At 41.0% G+C, this 23657-nt stretch overlaps 1 protein-coding gene across 3 annotated transcripts in view; it reads right to left on the minus strand.

Annotated features, from left to right (window-relative positions):
* The window catches only part of LOC140734934 (thyrotropin-releasing hormone-degrading ectoenzyme-like), a 166363-nt gene that overhangs the window by 27428 nt on the left and 115278 nt on the right, over window positions 1–23657 (minus strand). For all 3 annotated transcript variants that reach the window (XM_073059650.1, XM_073059651.1, XM_073059653.1), the window contains 6 exons: window positions 18431–18618; window positions 16851–16939; window positions 11772–11905; window positions 11615–11670; window positions 5441–5588; window positions 3924–4021 (listed from right to left, as the gene is read on the minus strand). In XM_073059650.1, coding sequence (XP_072915751.1) covers window positions 3924–4021; window positions 5441–5588; window positions 11615–11670; window positions 11772–11905; window positions 16851–16939; window positions 18431–18618 — 713 coding nt within the window. The remainder of the gene's footprint in view (window positions 1–3923; window positions 4022–5440; window positions 5589–11614; window positions 11671–11771; window positions 11906–16850; window positions 16940–18430; window positions 18619–23657) is intronic.

Consider the following 23657-nt stretch of genomic DNA (forward strand, 5'->3'; position numbering starts at 1 on the left):
TGCATCTAGCCTGTCCAATCCCTTTATCCATTTCAATAAGATTCCCCCCTCAGTCTTCCAAATTTCAGTGAGTATAAGCCTAGTCGATCCAGTCTTTCTTCATATGAAAGTCCTGCCATCCCAGGAATCAATCTGGTGAATCTTCTTTGTACTCCCTCTATGGCAAGAATGTCTTTCCTCAGATTAGGGGACCAAAACTGCACACAATACTCTAGGTGCGGTCTCACCAAGGCCTTGTACAACTGCAGTAGAACCTCCCTGCTCCTGTACTCAAATCCTTTTGCTAAGAATGCCAACATACCATTTGCCTTTTTCACCGCCTGCTGTACCTGCATGCCCACCTTCAATGACTGGTGTACAATGACACCCAGGTCTCGTTGCACCTCCCCTTTTCCTAATCGGCCACCATTCAGATAATAATCTGTTTTCCTGTTCTTGCAACCAAAGTGGATAACCTCACATTTATCAACATTAAACTGCATCTGCCATGAATTTGCCCACTCACCTAACCTATCCAAGTCACCCTGCATCCTCTTAGCATCCTCCTCACAGCTAACACCTCCACCCAGCTTCGTGTCATCGGCAAACTTGGAGTTGCTGCATTTAATTCCCTCGTCTAAATCATTAATATATATCGTAAACAACTGGGGTCCCAGCACTGAGCCTTGCGGTACCCCACTAGTCACTGCCTGCCATTCTGAAAAGGTCCCGTTTACTCCCACTCTTTGCTTCCTGTCTGCCAACCAATTCTCTATCCACATCAATACCATACCCCCAATACCATGTGCTTTAAGTTTGCACACTAATCTCCCGTGTGGGACCTTGTCAAAAGCCTTTTGAAAATCTAAATATACCACATCCACTGGCTCTCCCCTATCCACTCTACTAGTTACATCTTCAAAAAATTCTATAAGATTCGTCAGACATGATGTACATCTCTATCAAGTCAGCTCTCATCCACCTTCACTCCAAAGAGAAAAGCCTTTCCTCGCTCAACCTATCCTCATAAGACATGCTCTCAAGTCCAGTCAGCATCCTGGCAAATCTCCCCTGCTCTCTCTCTAAAGCGTCCACATCCTTCCTACAATAAGTTGACATAGAAACTTTTGGAGCTAGAAACATTTCTTTTGTTAATAGTCTGAAACAGCATTTGGTTACCATCTGCCCTCTTGATATTCAATGAAATGTAAAATGTGAAAGCACTATAATATATGATTAATGTCACAGCTCAGTGAGTGAAAGCAGCCAGGGACCCGATTTCTTTTGTCGTTCTCCAATAACCATTTTAATAGCATGAGAGCACGGTTTTTGGTCACAATTCCTGAGCTAACCAAACCTGCACCACACCCAATTACCCAGTGAAATCTGTTCTGCACACACTGTGTTGTGAGCTTTTCATCTTCAAACTGCCTACTCTGTAAGATGAGCCTGTGAAAGTGGAGGACACTTGCACCTCACTACAGAAATTGGAATGAGCTTGTTTCTCATCTGAAGCCTGCTGTAAGTAAACCTACACCCTTAATCCTGGGGATGTTGTTCCTCTCAGTATCTGTGGCATATCGCATGGCAGCCTTGCCATTCCTTTAGCATTTGTCTGTTTTTTTTATTACAAGGCCGAGTTGCTAGCTCGATGCTCAGCCAAGCACAGATGGCAAGCGTGCAAGGAGCCAGCCAGATTTGAACCCGGGACCAATCGCTTCGAAGCCCAGTACGGATGAGTTTCTCCATAACCTCTAGACTCAGCAGGATTTACTTTGGAGCCACATATCTCAGGGTCACGCTCTACAATGGTCTAAGGTGCAGCCTAGTGTGCAGGAGTCATGATGCACCACTGTCCGCTGACAGCTTCCGTTCATCTGCAACGCTCTACAGCACCCAGAACCAACACCAAGCGGCAATTAATGAGAATGCAAGTATGGAGAGGGAAGGAGGCAATTATCTGATCAAACTATCTCAGCAATCCAACAACTCCTCTGTACATCTCACCCCTACACTAGGTGACTAAATTAAAAAATAAGGTAAGGGGAAGTGGCTTCAGGAGAAGCATTTGTGAGGTGCTAATGGAAGTCATCCCAGTGTTAACTATCTGTCAATACTTACTCAAGGTTTTAAGATCTTATTATAATAAACAGGTTAGAATTAGATAGAGTCTACCATTTAATTGCATTTCATCACCATGTGCTCCACTATCACTGTCAATGAAATTATCATTAACCAGCATTGAATTGGAACAGCTTCATAAATACAATGGTGACAAGAACAGGTCATAGGCTGAGTAAATTGCAATGAGTGAATCACATACAGTATACATATCGTACATACCTGTATTTTTATATAAACATATTTTCATACATCCTGACTCCCCCAAAGCCTTTTATACCTCTAGATGACACAAATGTATGTCACAGGTAAAGCCCTCCCAACCATTGAGCACATCTACATGAAATCCTGAAATAGGAGAGCTGCATCCTTCCTCAGAGATCCTCACCACCCAGGCCATGCTCTTTTCTCACTGCTGATGTCAGGTAGAAGGTACAAGAGCCTCAGGACTTGCATCACCAGGTTCAAGAACAGTTACTACTCCATAACCATTGACCTCTTGAACAAAAGGGGAAACCTGCACTCATCTCTTCAGATGTTCCCACAACCAATGATCACACTTCTAGATCTCTTTCTCTCATTATATTATGCTCTCATTATTTATTGCTATTTATTTATATTTGTATTTGCACTGTTTGTTGTCTTCTACATTCTACCTGATCTTTCATTAATCCTGTTTATAGTTACTATTTGCAGAGTTATGCCCAGAGGAAAAGGAATCTCAGGGTTGTATGTGGTGACACATATGTACTCTGATAATAACATTTACTTTGAACTTCAGATGATTAGTAACGAACAACCAACACGTTAAGTTCTGTAATTTATCTTCGCCTTTCCTCAGGTGTGTAACTGTTATTCCACAGTCACCCTTGCAGGGTTACAGGTTGTAGGTTGAATCATGATGAGGAAGGCAGATGCAATGTTAGCATTCATTTCAAGAGGTCTAGAATACAAGAGCAGGGATGTCATGCTGAAGCCTCACCTGAAGTATTGTGAACAGTTTTGGAATGAAAGGGTTATCATACAAGGAATGTTTGATAGCTCTGGGTCTGCACTCACTGGAATTTAGATGGATAGGGGGGGGGGATCTCATTGAAGCCTTTCAAATGTTGAAATGAGTAGATGTGGAAAGGATGTTGCCCATGGTGTGGAGTCTAGGACAAGAGGGCACAGCCTCAGGATGGAGGGGCGTCCAGTTAAAACAGAGATGCGGAAAAATTTCTTTAGTCAGAGGGTGGGGAATTTGTGGAATTTGTTACTGCAGGCAGCTGTGGAGGCCAAGTCGTTGTGTGTACTTAAGGCAGAGATTGTTAGCTTCTTGACTGCACACAGCATCAAAGGTTACAGGGAGAAGGCCAGGGAATGGGGTTGAGGAGGATGAAAAAGGATCAGCTATGATTGAATGGCAGAGCAGACTCGATAGGCCAAAAGGCCTAAATCTGCTCCGAGTCGTATGGTCTTGTGGTAAATAATTTCCCATTGGTTTGACACTGTAAACCCACATCTGATAACATGATCAATATTTACTGAACTGTTAAAAAGCTGCTGGGCTAGAAATTCATCCTCTGTTAAATGAAAATTTTATATAAATATATATATATATACACACACACACATATTTGTTTGAATGATAATTAAGCTCGAATTTGATTTGACGTACAAAATATGGTGACTTAAACACCTTGATCACTCTGAAAGTCAGTTCCATTCAATCAATGGAAGACCATATAGTGGATTTAATTTGTACAACAAAGGATGAACTTATTCCCATAAAATTATTTACAAATAGTTTCTAAAGTTTGACAAAGGTAAATGATTTTAACTCAGTCTGATATGATGTGTCAAAATCAGAACTGTTTGCTGCATCTTCCGGCCATCCCAGGAGGTTGTACATTGGGGCAACTTGCTGCGCAATGTATTGCTGAAGGAAGAAAGAAAGGATAAGAAGATAGGTTATTTTGCTGTCCATCCAATTTCACAATTAATGTGGTGTTAGTAATGTATTAAGCAACGAACATGCAATCATTACACATTTATTTTAATCCCATTTGATAATTGCACAGTTATTATTTGGTCCACAGGACTGTGAAAAATCTTAGTTAAGGTGCCCAAGACTTTTCACAGTCCCATATTTGTCTATATGGAGCAAAGTAAATTTATTGTATTTCTTTTTCTGTGAACGCCCACAAGAAAATGAATCTGAAGGTAATATATGGCAACATATCCTGTGTGTACTCTGATAATAAACTTACTTTGAACCTTTGCACTTTGACAACGTGGAGCAGAGAGCGAGTTTGTAAATCTGGTTGGAGCCAAGGATGAGCAAAGGATGTTTGGAATGGTTTGGGTTGAGGACCATAGGAGGGCTGTGGGATAGGTGGCAGAGAAGGAGTGCTGGGGCAGGGTCAGGGAGTGGCATGGGTACAGACACACCCAGCCCTGAGACACCAGGTAAGGCCATTTGATTCTAAACAATTGGTTTATTGATCATTATGGTATGTCTCCCTGGTACTTCCTGCTCCCTCCCCTCTCCCTTCCCCTTTTCCCAACCATGATTCCCCTCTCCCTACCCACTTCCCACTCTCAGTCCACAATAGAGACCCATATCAGAACTAAGTTTATCATCACTCACAGGTCATGAAATTTCTGTTTTATTGTGGCAGTAGTACAGTGCAACATGAATTTGATCCTATTAGAGCTACCTGCAATAATCTCATTTCTTTCAGAATGTCTTTATTCCAAATTCTTGGCATTCTCTTTTTAATAGTAGGATTAATACTTTTATTACCAGTTGTAGTAATGCTCTCCATCTCTTTTACTTCATAGAAGTTCTGTCATATACACATTTTCAAATTTAGTTAGGTAATTCATTACACAGTCTAATTTACAGCCGGAGCTTAATGTTACTTTTTAGCTACTACTTCTACTAACAAAACTCAGAAAGTAAAATTACATAACTGGTTACTAAAGAGGTGCTAGAGAACTGTTCACCTGTTATGCCCACATCCCTAATACGGACTGACCAACTGGTTCTAAACACAAGGGACTGGAAATCCAGGTAACACGCACAAATTGTGGAGGAACTCAGCAGGTCCGGCAGCATCTATGGAGAAGACTTAAAACGTTCCTTTCCATAGATGCTGTCTGACTTGCCAATTCCTCCAATTTTTTTGTGTGTATTCCTCTGAACAACTTCAATGGAATCATTTGGTTGAAAGGAGAGTGGAACAAACTGCACCACTCACCAAAGACAATCTGCTACCCAATTACTTCCTACTATAATTGTGGTTATTTTTTCTGTCAAATACATAAATCTTACTTAAAATTTAAAAACTCTTACCCTAAAAATATTGTAATCCTTGTTCAGATCCACCAACCGGTCCAGATAAATCAAAGCATCACTTGCAGCTTCCCATGGAAGAAACTCTTTCTCGTTAGAAAGGTACTTCATAATCTCCAGAGGAATGCTCTGTGGTAAATAGCCAGCTCTACAAAAAAGAGAAGGAAGAACTAAACGCAATTATGTAAGAATCAGATTATACCAGATATCTATGTATGTTTCAAACAATCCTTATGCAGAAAAGTTAGGGAAACAAAACTCTAAAATAATGCTTGAATTTGCTAGATTAATTCTTTCAAACTGCAGTGTTATCATTTATCCCTTTTCAGTTTTTCTGTCAGATGCTGACATGAGGATTTTTTTAATACTGAGTGTATTTATGATCTGAAGCTTCGTGCCTTTACGGGTACTGCAAAAGGAATCAATCACTGACAAAGAGAGGGACTGACAAATCTCATCACTGAAAACTGGCAAAAATATAATGGGTTGAACAATCTCTTCCCATGATATAATATTAGGGTATTGTGCTCATCTTTACTGCCTGAATAACATGATTAGAAAGCTGAGAGGAAAATCTAATAACCAGTTTCCCATTCAAAAACCAGCAGAGGAAAGTGGGGTGCCACAGTTACATAGTAGTTAGGGTAATGCTATAACAGTACAAGCGACCCAGGTTCAATTCCTGCTGCTGACTGTAAGAACCTTGTACATTCTCCTCATGACCACGTGGATTTCCTCCGGGTGCTCGGGTTTCCTCCCCCATTAGAAGGACATATGGGTTAACAGGTTAATTGATCACATGGCTGTAATTTTGTGGCAGGGGTTCTTTGGGCCAGAAGGGCCTGTTACTGGGATGTGTCTCTAAAGATTGTTTGATTAGGCATCTTGTTTGTTTAAATAATTAATTACAGGTTATATGTAAAAATAAGTTAATTTCATACATGATATGTGCACACCTCATTTAAGGGAAACTCAAAGTTACAGCCGCGTTCCCGGACTCCCGCATCTTCCTTTTAATTAGTTTAATGCTTTGAAGTTACAAAACATAACAAAAAGTCTCATAAAAATCTAATTTCACACACAAAACAATTTTCAGACCAGACTTGTAAATGGCTTGTGACTGGCTTAGATGGACATTCTGATCAATGTTGGTGAGATGGGCAGTGAAGTGTGTTCCCATGCTTTAAAACTCTATGACTTGAAACAGGCAGCTTGCAACCATTCTCTTAACAGGTAAGAGACTCTTTAAATGTGCAAGTAAGGATGTACAGCTGTTCTCAGATCCTGACTGCAGTCAGTTTGAAGGACCAACAGAAGATGCAAAATATGGATAGTTGCTTAATCCTTTAAAAAATCCACTGCCTTCACTTCTGAGAGGATGCTGTCAGTGATACCGCTCTCCCTCACTTGTGACAGAGAGAGCCTGTCAAAGATGTCGAAGTGTCAGGATGGACAGTAGTTTCTGATGGATTCTAGATCAGGTTCTCTTTGGGAGCTTTGCAGTTGCTTGCATGGTGGGTGGTGGGGTGGTGATGCTTTTGCTGGAGCAAGTGGGGGGAGTGGGAGGGTTGATGCGCAGCTCTGTGTGCATGGGAGGGGTTAGATGGGCTTTGGGGTTCTAACAGTTTCTGTCATTTATTCTTTGGGGATTTGTTTTGTGGATGTCTACAATGAGCAAGAATTTCCAGTTGTATACTGTACACGTTCTCTGATATTAAACTGAACCATTGATTTGAGGGACTGAGTAATGGACAGAGGTTAAGCAGGATTTTTTTTTCTTTGTAACATAGGAGAAAGAGGGATTATCTTAGAAAGGTGTTTAAAATAATGAGAAACATAGATAGGAAGAATGTGCAGTCTTCTTCCCAAAGTAGGTGAATCGAAAACTACAGGGCATAGGTTTAAAATGAGATGAGAGAGATTTAATAGGAACCTGAGAAGCAAAGTTTCTACCCAGAAGGCGGCCAGCACAGTGACTCAGCTGGTAAAGATGCTGCCCCACGTTTCTGGCAACCTGAGTTCAGTGCTCACCACCAGTGAAAGAGAGTGTGAGTACGTGAGTGAGTATGTGTGTCTGCGTGTGAGAGTGTGTGTGTGTGTGTGTGTGTGAGTCCGTGTCCGTCCTCGCTTATTCACAGCGGTTTCCTGTGAGGTTGGATCACTCTTAATCGCCAAGGTTGAGAATGGCTTTAGGCAGTGTGGCAAGGTCTGGGCCCAGAGTGTCGCGCTGCGATGGGGCTCAGGTCCTAGAACGAGGTGGGGTTCAGACGATTTAAATGCCAGCCTTGATGGACTGGAAAGGCAGGGTGTTGGGACCGAAGGTGAGGGTCAGGCCAATTCTGCTCGCTCTCCCGTGATGTTCACTCCTCTCTCCACGGCACTGAGGCTGTGAGACTGCTCTGGCTGCTACACTCTGTGTGTGTGCGAGCTCTTTGCCAGACTTGTCCAGCTATATGATTACTTTACTTTAATTGTCACCAAACAATTGATACTAGAGTGTACAATCATCACAGCGATGAACTGAGACCGAGGCTATGGGCCTACTCCGGCTGCTCCAGCTCCGGGTCTTTGGACTCAATTTGGTTCGGAATGCTGTTGCTTGCTTTTATTGTTTGCATGATTTGGGTTTTCCCCTCTTTCTCTGTACAATGGGGGTTGGTCCTTTTTTAAAATTGAGTTCTTTTGGGTTTCTTGCTTTATGGCTGCCTGCAAGCAGACAAACCTCAAGGTTATCCTCTGCCGTTCCATCTAATAAGATCATACTCCATTTCTGCAACCAAATATTATGTCAAACATACTAATTGGCATTCAAAACTATGCCAACTCATTCCTATCAGATTGGCCATAGGCAAGCCTTTTGGGCAGTCAGAAGTCATTCCCAAGAGCATTCTGACATGGTTATAATTCAAACAATCGATCATATTTAAGTGCACAGGACTCAGTTACTGCAAGCAGCCCATAAGACTAAGTGGCAATACCTGTCACCACAGTAGGAAAACTCACAGCAATCTATCAGCCTGAATGACTGAATCCTCTCCCAGGGGACTCTCACCAGAGATGCTACTCACTAAATCTGAAGCTATCATCTCTCTACAGTCTGAGATTAAACTCTGCAGGTAAAAGCAATTGGCAATGTATAACAATCCCTAAAGACATCCTGTCAACCTAAACTGTCTTCTTGACGCAATCTGTGACAGCTTTATGAATGACCAGTGACAAGTTGAAGAGTTCCTAAAATTTTACTTAGGGATACAGATGGAGAACCATTCAACACAATCTATTTAAGTTGCATCAAGCATCACAACAGAACTCCCGTTTGTCACCCTCTCATCCACCAAGATCACCAGACATAATTTCAGGATGAAAAGCAATTTCAGCAATGTACACAAGTCATAATAAAATAATTAAACAGACCATAAGACATAGGAGCAGAATTAGGCCATTCGGCCCATTGAGTCTGCTGCACATTCCATCGTGGTTGATCTATCAGTCTCAACCTCATTCTCCAGTCTTCTCCCCATAACCTTTGACACCTCTACTAATCAAGAACCTATCAACCTCTATTTTAAATATACCCAATAATTTGGCCATCACAGCCATCTGGGGCAATGAATTCCACAGGTTCAGCACCATTTGACTAAAAAAATTTCTCCTCATCTCTGTTTTGAATGGACATTCTACTGTTCTGTGGCTGTGCATTCTGGTCCTACATTCTCCCGCTATAGCAAACATCCTCAGCATGTCCATTTTATCTAGGCCTTTAAATATTCAATAGGTTTCAATGAGATCCCATCAAACAGAAAGTATCCTTCTGATTTATAACTTTATGTTAATTGTATTCCTGGGGCTAATATGAACTTTGATAATATTACTTATTAATTATTATTCCGGTAAACAAGTTTCTCCTCCCACCTTCCTTTATTCTCCACTCTGATCTTCTCACCTTCCTATCACCTACCTCTGGTGTTCCTCCTTCCCTTTTTCTTATGGTCTACTCTCCTCTCCTTCCTCACCAGCCCTTTGCCTTTCCTATCCACATGGCTTCACCTATCACCTTCTAGCTATCCTCCTTCCCCTCCTTCCAACCTTTTATTCTGGCATCTTTTCCCTTCCTTCTCATTCCTGAAGAAGTGTCTCAGCCCGAAACATCAACTATCTATTCATTTCCATAGATGCTGCCTGACCTGCTGAGTTCCTCCAGCATTTAGTATTAGTTGCTTATTAGTGGTTCATTTACAATTTCCATCAGTCATAGAAGCCACCTGATACTGAGACTTAGTTACCAAAAATCTTAAGATTGACAGGTAAACCTGCTAACAATGATAGAGGTCATGGATTTAGGGTGAAAGGTCAAAGATTTAGGGGGAACGAGGTGGAATTTTTTCACTCAGTGAGAGGTGAGAATATGGAAGTGAATTGAATTGAATTGACTTTGTTTCTTACACCCTTCACCTATATAGGAGTAAAGATCTTTACATTATGTCTTCGTCTCAATGTGCAAATTATAGTAATTTGTAATAGATAGTATATACGTTAAGATATACAACAGGACAGTAAATATAGCACAGAAATACAATTGTGTCAGGGTGAATTAATCAGTCTGATGGCCTGGTGGAAGAAGCTGTCCCGGAGTCTGTTGGTCCTGGCTTTTATGCTGCGGTACCATTTCCCAGATGGTAGCAGCTGGAACGGTTTGTGGTTGGGGTGACTCGGGTCCCCAGTGATCCTTCGGGCCCTTTTTACATACCTGTCTCTGTAAATGTCCTGAATAATGGGAAGTTCACATCTACAGATGCGCTGGGCTGTCCGCACCACTCTCTGCAGAGTCCTGCAATTCAGGGAAGTACAGTTCCCATAATAGACAGTGATGCAGCCAGTCAGGGTGCTCTCAATTGTGTCCCTGTAGAAAAATCTTAGGATTTGGGGGCCCATACCAAACTTGCTCAACTGTCTGAGGTGCAAGAGGCACTGTTGTGCCTTTTTCACCACACAGCTGGTGTGTACAGACCACGTGAGATCCTCGGTGATGTGTATGCCAAGGAACTTAAATCTGTTCACCCTCTCAACCCCTGATCCTGTCAACAGGGGCCAGCCTGTCTCCATTCCTCCTGTAGTCCACAACCAGCTCCTTTGTTTCAGCGACATTGAGGGAGAGTTTGTTTTCTTGGCACCACTGTGCCAGGGTGATGACTTCTTCTCTCTCGGCTGGCTCATTATTATTTGAGATTAGGCCAATCAATGTAGTATCGTCAGCAAATTTAATTAGCAGATTGGAGCTGTGGGTGGCGACACAGTCATGAGTGTACAGAGAGTAAAGGAGGGGGCTTAGTATACAGTCCTGAGGGACTCCTGTGTTGGGAATCAGAGGGGTGGAGGTAAGGGAGCCCTCTCTTACCACCTGCCAGCGAACTGACAGGAAATCCAGGATCCAGCTATACAAGGCAGGGTTGAGGCCAAGGTCTCTGAGCTTCTTGTCGAGCCTGGAGGGAATCACTGTGTTGAATGCTGAACTGTAGTCCAAGAACAGCATTCTCACATAAAGCCATTCTTCTTCTCCAGATGTGTAAGGATGGTGTGTGGCTGTTGTGTCATCTGTCGATCAGTTATGTCGGTAGGCAAATTGTAGGGGGTTCTGTATGGGTATGCAGTGGTGAATGCAAGTTCAATTTCAACATTTAAGAGAAGTTTGGATAGCTACGTGGATGGGAGCAGTATGGAGGGCTATGGTCTGGGTGGAGGTCGATGGGAGTAGGCAGATTAATAGCTTAGCATGGTGTAGATGGGCTATAGTGCTCTCGAGCTCTATGATGCCAAAATTCAGAAGTGGAGTAACATGCCAAGGATGAATGTTAGCACAAGTATTCAGCTCTCATGACAAAATAGTTAAAAATAATACCTCTAGGGCAGAGTTGCACTCCAGAAGTTCACTCTATCACCCTTCATTACACAATTATACAATCCTCAGCAAAGAATTTTAATATATACAGTATTTTTAAATCACAGGCTATTTGTGTTCTGGACCGCATCACGTGTATCAGTGCAAGTGACATGGTAGGTTGTTCACCCGTCACCAATATCAGACTCAAATTTTACCTACTGCAGTGCAGAATTAGACTGGTGTCTGGAGACAGGGATTTATTGAACTGCTGATTTTACAACAAGTGCAAAACTTACCTGGCTAGGTTGAAGGCATCATTAATCAGACCTGCCCGGTTTCCAACTGAGATCACCTGTCAACCAGAAAAGGAAATGATTGAGCACCTAGGTGTACAACAACCGTATTATTGTGTTTTAAGTGGCGAGGCCCACACCAGAGTGCACATTTCCCTACCTCAGGTTTGGTCATGAGCTGTTCGATTAACAGCCGCCAGTTCCTCAAATCATAGTTAACCCTAAAGTAGCCAGTCTGATTAAGGTTTCCTAATAACCAACTACTTTCACCCAACATACTGATTCGATGTTGCTCTGTAAGACAGAAAGGAAACTAAAGCTTGCTTGATTCATTTGATACAGAATGATTTCAGTTTCACTGATATTTCTTAAAATGAAGAAAAAGAAATCAAGAAAGGTTCAAAGGTTAAATTAACATCAGAGAATGTATACGGTATCTAACCTGCAATTCATACTCTTCGCAGACATCTATGAAGCAAGAAACCCCGTAGAATGAATGACAGAAACATAGAAGCATTGAAGCCCCAAAGCACACTTCCCCCCACCTTTTGCACAAGCAGAAGTATCAGAACCCCCTCCCCCCACTCGCACCAGCAAAAGCAGTGACCCACCCCCACTACGCAAGCAACAGCAAAAGCCCTCCAAAGAGACCTGGATCCAGAGTCCATCAAAACCACAGAGCATCACCCAGCACTTCAGCATCTCAGACAGGCTCTGTCTCTCCATCGAGGGAGGGAGTATGGAGACCAGCAGCTTGCTGTTCCAATGTTACAATCTTCTGCGTCGCTGCTCCTGACTTGAGAACCAACAGGCTCTCATTCTTTGTCTAAAGAGCTCCTCAAGCATTTTGTGTGGGTTGTTATGGTATGTTAATTTTTTTTTGATGTTGGCGAGGTTAATTGCTGACCAGAACACCAGGGAAAACTGCTCAGCTCTATTTTGAATTAGTATCATTGGAATCAATGCATCTGCTGACGAAGCAGTCGGGACCATGACTTACTGGCCAAGAGGAATATAATGTTACATGTTTAAATACTGAATGTCTATTGGTAATGCAGTGTTGTGCAAGAGTCAGGAGTAAGGGAAGGCAGTATTTCTAAGGTCCCTCAGACAGTTCCTTGTGCAGAAAGCTAAGTCAATTTATGTAGAAACTGAACTTATGACAGAAACGATAACAATTTCTTGTCACAGCCACGGACTCTACCGTGGGGTCTGCGCATCCTCGCAGGTGGGCTGCAGAAGGGGTGCGGCAATCACGCTCATGAGCGTGCAGCCAATTACTCGTTTCAGTCCTCTCGAGACTCTACCAAAAGCCAAGCAATGTCAAAGCTGCATGCTCACCGGCGTCCTGGTTCCGGGAAAGAGGATGACCGCTCAGACTGATGCTGTTAAGGAGCAGCATTTATTTAGCATTAAGTTACTACTGCCGAGCTGCTGTATCGGCGTTAGCTTTGGTTTAAGCGTTCTGGTTAACAGTTCTGTTGTCCTAACATTTATTATTTTTCCTTTATTTCTGCACATTTCCCATTAAAAGTCTGAGCTATTGATTGACTTCAGTCTCTCCATCTCCCTCCCCTCCCCCTACACGGGCTATTACACACGTTCTTGTAATTTCCCCCAAAGATGCAGCTTTATCTTTCCAGAAAAAAAAGAATGAATGCATGAAAGATGGTTATATACAAATTAAAATATCAATTCCAGTCATGTACACCACTGGTGGGGCGAGCCCAAGGCTTGGTTACCAGGGTAATGATCTGCTCTGATCAATTGTAGTATTGCAACTGCATGCCCTTAGCACTGGTGATTTTATCAAAGGTACAGTTTGGGATAAGAATATTAAACTATTGAACACTGGAACTCCTAGGCCTTACTTAAACAAAACACAACATCCTTCCATCAACATTGAGGGCCGTGGCCATGGGAGGAGATTAAGAACGCAAGGGCAGCAAGCCCTTAACAAGGTGCCAGCATTGGTGATGTATGGATGGATGGCTATCGTGAAGGAAGTACAGGAGCCTTAGGTCCCAAAAACTACAAAGTTCAGGAACAGTTATTACCTTCAACCATCACGCTCCTGAACCAGCGTGCATAACTTCACTCACCACAACACTGAATTAATTTGCACTACCTATGGACTCACTTTCAAGGGTTCTAAACTACCTTTCCTACCCACCTGGCTTCACCAATCACCTTCTAGCTATCCTCCTTCACCCTCCCCCTACCATTTTATTCTGGCTTCTTCCTCCTTCCTTCTCAGTCCTAAAGATGGGTCTCGGCCTGAAACATTGCCTGTTTATTCATTTCCATAGAAGCTTCCTGACCTGCTGAGTTCCTCCAGCACTTTGTGTGTGTCCTGTTCTCAATATCATTTATTTACTTATTAATTTTTTTTGTCTTTGCACAGTTTGTCTGATTTAAATGGTTCAATTTAATGTTAGAGAATGGATACAATATACAATCTGAAATTCTTACTGTTCGTAGACAATCCCCAGATCAGGGAACGACTGTCAAAAATATGTTAAAGCCCCAAAGCCCCCTCCCCTCCCACACACAAGCGGCTACAGAGCATCAACCCTCGCCCTCCCCCTACCCCCACTTGCTCCAGTAAAGGCATCAACCCTCCCACCACCCACGACGCAGCAACTCTTTCACACACTGGTTGTTTGCTGGTTTTGTTCTACTGTATGCCTGCAAGTAAGTGAGTCTCGGGGTGGTTTATGCTGATGTATGCATACTTTAATAATACATTTACTTTGAAACTTTGGATCTTGGACCCAAAAATGAGGGTGAGGGGGGGAATCTAACCGAAGGTGGATCCTCGTCTGCCTGCTCACAATTGAGATGGCTGCATTTTAAACCCAAGCCACATTACCGGCGGATGAGAGGTTCTGCTCTGCTCTGTCATCCTGACTTTCCCAAAGTAAATTGTGGAGCAAATACATTTAACAATTGTCCACAATAGTTCACCTTCAGTAGTTACATTAATCTGAGGGATTAAACAAATATTTTTTGAATCTTTCAATACAAAGAAAATTGGTTCAGCTAACAGATGGGCTGGAAGCTATTTCAAAGTGTGTAAAATACCAAAACAGATCAGTCTTGGCCAGTTTTACATTCACATTAAACCACTTAGCAACAGAAGGGATCCTAAATCATTATATTGTATTGTGCTTCACAGTAGAGACATTAACATCATCCATAATAATAGTCATAAGGCTAAAGAGAGGGAGGCACTTAAAGTATCTCTATCACCAGAGGAAAATACTACACAAGCTATTGGGTCTAAATGCCAACAGATTCCCTGGACATGACAGCCTGTGCTCTCGGATTTCACAGAATGTGGCTGCACAGATAATTCAACCCCTAGTTGCCATCAACAGAGAGAAAAAAAAATTCCTGCATACTGGACATATCTCCAAGGAATGAAAACTCACAAATATGAGACTATTCAAGAACTAAGGGAGAGACAAAGCAGGAAGATATCATCATTATGTGATGTGTCATATGACATAGGCAATTATGATCTTATGATTATAATTGTTCTTGGCAAATTTATCTACGGAAGTGGTTTCTTCTGGGCAGTGCCTTTACAAGATGGGTGACCCCAGCCATTATCAATACTCTTCAGAGATTGTCTGCCCAGAGTCAGTGGCCACATAACCAGGACTTGGCTCATTTGACCATCCACCACCTGCTCTCGTGGCTTCACGTCACCATGATTGGGGGGTTGGGGGGGAGGGGGAATGCGCTAAGCAGGTGCTACACCTTACCTAAAGATGAACTGCAGGCTAGCAGAAGGAAGGAGCAGCTTAGACCTCCTTCGGTAGAGACGTATCTCCACCCCGCCACCCAAGGAAAATATAGGTACGATAATTTAACATCAGCCATTGGTAAAATGCTATCATTCATTTTTAAAGAGGTCAGAGCAGGACACTGAGAAAATCATTTAAAAAAAACTTGAGGTTAAACACAAGAGATTCTGTAGATGCTGGGAATCCAGAGTAACACACACAAAATTCTTAAGGTACTAAGCAGATCAGGCAGCATCTATGGAGAGGATTAACGAATTGACGTTTCAGGGCGAGACCCTTCCCAGGTTCTGATGAAGGGTCTTGGGCCGAAATGTTGACTTTTTATTCCTCTCCATACGTGCTACTTGATCTGCTGAGTTCCTCCAGCATTTTGTGTGTTGACACCCAAGAGGAGTTAACATGGATTTTCAGGCAGGGAAACCATGTTTGAAAAATTTCCTAGACATATGAAATTGTAACAAAACTGGGTGGATAAAGGGAAATAGTAAATGCAGATAACTCTGAAGAACCTTGTTAGAATTGATGGAGAAAAGCTTGTTTCCCCTGGTAAAGGTACTTGGAATTATGGGCATAGATTATTTCAGAATAAAAGGCTGCCCATCTAAAGCAGAGATAATTAAGGATTTCTTCTCTCAGAGACTTGTGAATTTCTGGAGTTCTCTACCTCAGAAAGTTATGGAAACAGAATCACTGAATATATACAAGACAAAGATTGACAGACATTTGAAATAGAAAGGAGTCGGACAGTACTGTATAGAGAAAGAGTGAAAAGGAATGTTAAGGCTAAAAGTGGATCAGCCATCTTAATGATCTTACTGAATGACAGAGCGGATTCAAGGGATCAATCGGCCTACTCCTGCTCCAGTTCACTTTAGACCATAAGATATAGGAGCAGAATTAGGCCATTTGGCCCATTGAGTCTGCCCTGCCATTTCATTATGGCTGATCCATTTTTCCTTTCAGCCCCAACCTCCTGCCTTCTCCCGATATCCCCTCATGCCCTTACTAATCAAGAATCCATCAACCTCTGCCTTAAATATACAGTACATAAAGACTTGGCCTCCACAGCCGCCTGTGGCAACAAACTCCACAGATTTGCCACTCTCTGGCTGTAGAAATTCCTCCTCATCTGTTCTAAATTGATGTCATCTCCATTCTAAAAGAGCGCCCCTATGATCTGAGGCAGTGTCCTCTGGTCCTAGACACTCCCACCATAGGAAACGTCCTCTCCACATCAAATCTATCAATGCTTTTCACACTTGATTTTGTCCTCAGTAGAGAAAGAATCATCCCAAAATCAACACCAAAGAAATTATGTATTTATACATTATTTCATCAAAAATGTTCCCTAAAGATTGTTTCCAAAATGTGAGCCAAAGCCCAGATTGATGTACTTAAAACCACATAAAGATAACATGCAACAATACCTGTCTCATTATGAATCCATATCATTGCCTCTGTTGAGATATGGGTTAAGTTTCCCACACCAACCGTCAGGGGAATTTTCCAAATATAACTAGAATATAATCCATAAAAACAAAGTCAGTATCATCTCTCCACTACCTAAAGAGTTATTATCATGTTTGCACAGTGCCATCACTGGCAATAATTCTTACCTCAAGATTTGTTAAATAAATATGGAGTGTGAAACAAACAGAGAGACACTTTCGAGTGTCTCGCAGATAAATTGTGGTTAATGTGATCACACCTTTTAAGTATGCTCAAGTGCCATCTGGATATTCAAACCCAACTGAAAACACCGAAGAGGAGGAGGAAATAACCATTTATTCAAAAATTCCGGTGGCCCTTGCTTTGATATTTTTAGATTACATTCCCATACAGACTCACTTCTGGAGCCTGGATGAACTGGGAATAACAGAACACAAGGCTTACGTGCTTGACTTTTGTGTTCAGTTTGGTAGCTTGTACTTGCCACTTGCTGAAGATCAATACACTTTTTCAAGTTATTAAAAAATATTTTAAATTTCCAATCAAAGTTTCAATTCCATCACAATGCAAATATTTTATAATCTTATGGCAGATCTTACAGCCGTACTAAAACATAATTAGCAAAACTTGCTCTCTTTTTGCTGCTGCCATCTGGAAGGAAATACAGTAGCCTCAGAATTCATACCACCAGGTTCAGGACTCAACCTCATTTGCCCGATCATTGAAATGTTCCCACAACCTATGGATCACTTTCAAGAACTCTTCATCTCATGCTCTTGATATTTATTTTTTATTTATTTATATTATTGTTTCTTCTTTTTTGCATTTGTACAGCTTGTTATCTTGTGCACTCTGGTTGAGCATCTTAGTCAGACAGTCCTTCATTGATTCTGTTGTAGTGAGTATTCTATAGATTTATTGAGTATGCCCACAAGGAACTGAATCTCAGGGGTGAACATCGTGACAAATATGTACTTTGGTAACATTTATTTTGAACTTTGAAAATGCACTGTCGGCTTGCAAACTGAAGCAGAAAAAAAAACTGAGTACAGATAAATAGTTTGCTGAATTAGGATGCATGGAGTATTTAATTCTATGCAGACATAAAACGGAGTTTAAAGCTAATGAAGATATTTTATGACTTTTTTCCCATCACAGGATGAGATTCCACACATGATGCTGTGGATTCACTGGAAGGTCACCCCTGGTTGGTGATGTGCTGTATACAAGTGAGCCAGCAGCATAGTGATGCCTAGTTTCAAAATTTGGTCCACGGTAAATAATGGAGATTAACATCAGAATCAGAACAGTAATGACTTGCTATTATATACATAGTACATTCTGAAAGGAGATGAATTTCTAGAAAGCTAAATCTCCAACATGGTAGAAGAGCTAACATCCAAATTAGTGACAAAATTAGCAAATACTCATCCCACACTTGTGTTAAGTGTAACATCTACATAATGCACATATTATCACATCTCTCAATAATAGTGCCAGCTTCTGTTTTCCTTCAGTTCACTGCACACTCAAAATAAAATGCAATGTTATTTGTTACCTGCTATTTTTTGAATTTAGATGCATTGATTTTCTTTTGATGTTATAGATGAAGAGTTCTTGTTTTACTGTTAAAAGATCAACACTCTTCTCATCCCTAATGATGGTAACCACAGGATAACCCATCTGTATCGTCCAAGAGTCCATGATTTCTTTAATGTTTATGTTTTCCCCCATATTCTGCATGGTCTGCATAAAAGCAAAAAAGTTAAAGTGCAAAAGACCACTTATGCGTTCAGCAGGAGAGAATGCAAGGAAATGGAGGATGGGTAGCAGCAGTTCAAGCCCATCAATAATTATTAGTTCATTAAGAAACATGTAAGGGGCTTTGTGAACGCCAAACTGCTGTTTAAAATGATCCTCTAAAAGTTGTCCAATTCCTGCATTCCAACTTAAAATAAATATAAAATAAAATAAATACACATACATACACACACAGCCAGGGTGGCCAAGACTTTTGCACAGTACTGTAGTTATTTTATGTTTTACACTGAACTACTGTCGCCAAAAAAAAAACAAATGTCATGATATACGTGAGTGATGATAAACCTGATTCTGATATGTGTCTCTATCGTGGACTGAGAGTGGGAAGAGAGAGGTGGGGGAACAGGAAGCACCAGAGAGACATTCTGTAATGATCAATAAACCAATTGTTTGGAATCAAATGACTGACCTGGTGTCTCGGGGCTGAGTGTGTCTATACCTGTGACACTTGACACATCTGTCCCACATCCCTCCCATGGTGCTTCACCCTCACCATTCTCAACATTCTTTACTCTCAAACTCACTCTCTGCTCCACATATAGTACTGTGCAAAAGATTTAAGCACCCTAGATATATATATATATATAGCGAGAGAGAGAGAGAGAGAGAGAGAGAGAGAGTGAGTGTGTGTGTATGTATATATATATATATATATATATATATACACACACACACACTCTATGCACGGTATTGTATAATTATTTTACACTATAGTGCACCGGTCTCCATTAGTCTCAATAGACCATGCATTTGCGCCTTGGGAAGTTTCCAGGTCGCAAGCCTGAGCAAGGTTTTTTTATAGAAGACCGTCAGCTGCCCATGCTGCAAGTCTCCCTTCTCCACACCACCGATATTGTCCAAGGGAAGGGCATTAGGACCCATACAGCACCGGTATCGTCGCAGAGCAATATATGGTTAAGTGCCAAGGACACACACACAGCCTCTGCCAAGGCTCGAGCTAGCGACCTTCAGATCACTGGACGAACGGCTTGGCCGCTCGCCAACACACACTATGATAAACTATGTTCCAATCTTCAGTAAAGCATTAAGCAATCAGAAAATGTTTCATTAGTGATAAGAAAATACGACTGAATTATATCTGAATACGTTACAGTGAGTTTCACTTACATGAATTATATGAATAAAACTCTGATGTTACCAACAGTGCAAAATGTGTGACTTCCTAGTTAGTACTGAATGAATGCTCACGTACATGTATGGTTATGGCTCAGATTTGAATGAAAATTAAAATTAAAGAAAATTGTGAGTAGGCAGACATGGTCAAAAGTTGTGAAGATCCAAAGATTAGAAAGCAGATGCACAACAAGGTTATGAAAGATCATAGTGAATTATTAACAATGACTAGTCAAATGATTAGACTTATTCACTGCAAAGGTTGGTGGCAAATAAACTCGAACAGTAATTTCTCAAATAAGACATCCCAGATGTAGACCAAGAAAATATAAATGTAAAAGACTTAAGTTTACTTCCAAAAAGGAGGCATAAATGAAGTCTGAAATCTCATAATCTTTCAATCTTGAAAGGTCAATATTGATTTTAAACAAAGGCGGTAAATTCACTCAGCTTCACTTGCCCCATCATTGAAATGTTCCCACAGCCAATGAAATCACTTTCAAAGACTCTTCATCTCATATTCTCAATATTTATTGCTTATTTATTTATTGTTATTATTTCTGCTTTTTTGTATTCACACAGTTTGTTGTCTTCTGTACTCTGGTTGAACTCCCTAGTTAGGCAGTTTTTCCATTTATTCTGTTATTGTTATTATTCCATAGATTTATTGAGTATGCTCAAAAGAAAATGAACCTCAGGGTTGTACATGGTGACAAATATACACTTCGATAATAAAATTTAATTTGAACTTTGACCTTTGTTAACCCTACTAACAACATCCCTAGCCCTGAAAATATAATTTACTTCATCTTGTTTCTAGTTATGACTAAAATCTGTGCATAGAATGTTTGGTTATGATCCTAATTCTTCTCCTTCAATCTTGACTCCAATGGTACATATAATATGTATATCACTTTCCATAAAATACTTAAAATGTTAAACAAAAGCTCTGGTTTTTTACTTGCTGATTTCCTGCAATTCCTCAGTCGGACTGCCTACTCAGCCTGCTCATGGTAACGAGATCAGCATCGCTGGATGTGACATGGGTGAATTAAAGATACGAGGGGTGATTGATAAGTTTGTGGCCTAAGGAAGGAGTCAATTTTAGAAAACATTTATTTTTCAACATAGTCCCCTCCTACATGTACACACTTAGTCCAACGGTTATGGAGCATACGGATCCCTTCTTTGTAGAAGTGGTCCACAGCAGGGGTGATTGATAAGGTTGTGGCCTAAGGTGGAAGGAGATGAGTTATTAACTTCAAACTTTCTGCATTTTCACTCAAAGAGTTGAAATGCACGTGCATGTAACGAGAGCGTCTTGGACCTCCGGGTGGTCCACAGCAGGGGTGATTGATAAGTTTGTGACCCAAGGTAGAAGGAGATGAGTTATACAGCTCTCATTACATGCATGTGCAGTTCAACTCTGATTGAAAATGCAGAAAGTTTGAAGTTAATAACTCATCTCCTTCTACCTTAGGCCATGAACTTATCAATCACCCCATGCTGTGGACCACTTCTGGAGGTCCAAGGCGCCGACTTCTACAAAGAAGGGATCCGTATGCTCCACGACCGCTGGACAAAGTGTGTAAATGTAGGAAAAATAAATGTGCCAAGTTTTCTAAAATTGACTCCTTCTACCTAAGGCCACAAACTCAACAATCACCCCTCGTAACACCCACCCACACATTGTATCAGGAATGGAGATACCATCCCATGATCCTGCTTGAGGTTTCCTCAAGCACTGCAGAGTATGGTGCCCTGGAAGGCCTAGGTAGTGTGGATATGGACAGGATTATTCCTAAAGTGGGGAAGTCTTGACCAAAGGGCACAGCCTCAGAATAGAGGGACGTCTGTTTAGTACAGAGATGAGGAATTTCTTTAGCCAGAGGGTGGTGAATCTATGGAATTCATTGCCACAGGTGGCTATGGAGGCCAAGTCATTGAATATACTTAAGTCAGAGGTTGACAGGTTCTTGATTAGTCAGGGCGTCAAAGGCTACTAGAAGAAGGCAGGAGAGTAGGGTTGAGGGAATTGGATCAACCATGGGGAATTGGCAGAGCAGACTCGATGGGCTGAATAGCCTCATTCTGCTCCAACGTCTTGTGGTTTTATAGTGTTAGAACATAGGTAAAATTTTCAATTAATGAGCATTATTCTGTTGGAAGGTCACTGACCTCAGAGGAAAATGCGTCACTCTCTCTCAAGATTTTACTTGACAGGCCTAGTGTTCCCAATATTTTCTATCCTTATTTTAGCTTGTCATATTGAAAGATAATATTAACCAAGCAGTGCTACTTTTCAAAATTTGTAGAGCAGGATTATTTGCCATCAAACTGAAAGCCTCAGTAACCCTTATGTGGAAGTGTTAACCATGGCTGCACTCAGACATCAGTTTAAATGGATCCTCAGAACTCAGCAGCAGCTATACTGTCATCAAACAGGCTGAGCAACCCGTTATATCAATGAATGGTTGCAGTTATCAAATAGCATTTTAATTAACACTTTTGATCAACATCATTAAGATAAAAACTGAGATACAATAAATAACCTATTTTTCAATTTTAAAATTCAATTATTTTTTTCCAAAATTCACACATAAAATTAGCTTTTATATAGCTAGATATAAACTAATAATGTATAGCTTAAAATCCCATTAAAAACTCAAAAACCACATGGTAATCCTCAAAAAGGCCGTATCCATCATTAAGAACCCCTATCACCCAGGACATGCCCTCTTCTCATTGCTACCATCAAAGAGGTGGTACAGGAGCCTGAAGACACACACTCAACAATTCAAGAACAGCTTCTTTCCCTCTTCCATTTGACTTCTCAATGGACATTGAAACCATGAAAACTACCTCACTATTTTTTTGCACTACTTATTTAGTTTAACTATTTAATTCATGTATACACTTAGTAATTCACCTTTTTTCATTATTATATAGATAGATAAATAGATAGATAGATACTTTATTCATCCCCATGGGGAAATTCAACATTTTTTCCAATGTCCCATACACTTGTTGTAGCAAAACTAATTACATACTAATTAACTCAGTAAAAATATATGCATCTAAATCACTATCTCAAAAAGCATTAATAATAGCTTTTAAAAGTTCTTAAATGGCATTGTACTGCTGTCACAAAAGCAGCAAATTTTACGACAAATGCCAGTGATATTAATTCTGATTCTGCAATAAACCATGGTATTTTCAAATTAATTTAATACAGAATTAATATGGTTAAGCTGAGGTCAATCCAAGTGATGACTAATTAGCAAATTGGTGTTGGTTAGAGCTATCATAGAAAGAGATAGGTAGATGAAGTGAGATGTCATCAGTGTGATTTTGTTAAACAGGAGAGAAGGCTTGAAGAGCTAAACTACTGCTGTTCCTTGGATTGGCTGATTCTTGCACAATAACTTATTATGTCACACAAACATTACACATATATACAGCACATCGTTTGTTCATTATGTGCCATATCACATGATGTGGGCGATCAGGATCTTTCCATGACCATGATTGTTCTCAGCAAATTTTTCTACAGAAGTGATTTGCCATTGCCTTCTTCTGGGCAGTGTCTTTACAAGACGGGTGACCCCGGCCGTTATCAATACTCTTCAGAGACTGTCTGTCTGGCGTCTGCGGTCTCATAACCATGTCTTGTGATAAGCACCAGCTGCTCATATGGCCATCCACTGCCTGCTTCCATAGCTTCACATGACCCTGATCAGGGGGCTAAGCAGGTGCTACACCTTGACAAAGGCTGACCTGCAGGATAGCGGAGGGAAGGAGCACCTTACACCTCCTTTGGTGGTGATGAA

The sequence above is a fragment of the Hemitrygon akajei genome, chromosome 10 (genome assembly GCF_048418815.1).
Source record: "Hemitrygon akajei chromosome 10, sHemAka1.3, whole genome shotgun sequence".
Lineage (NCBI taxonomy): Eukaryota > Metazoa > Chordata > Chondrichthyes > Myliobatiformes > Dasyatidae > Hemitrygon > Hemitrygon akajei.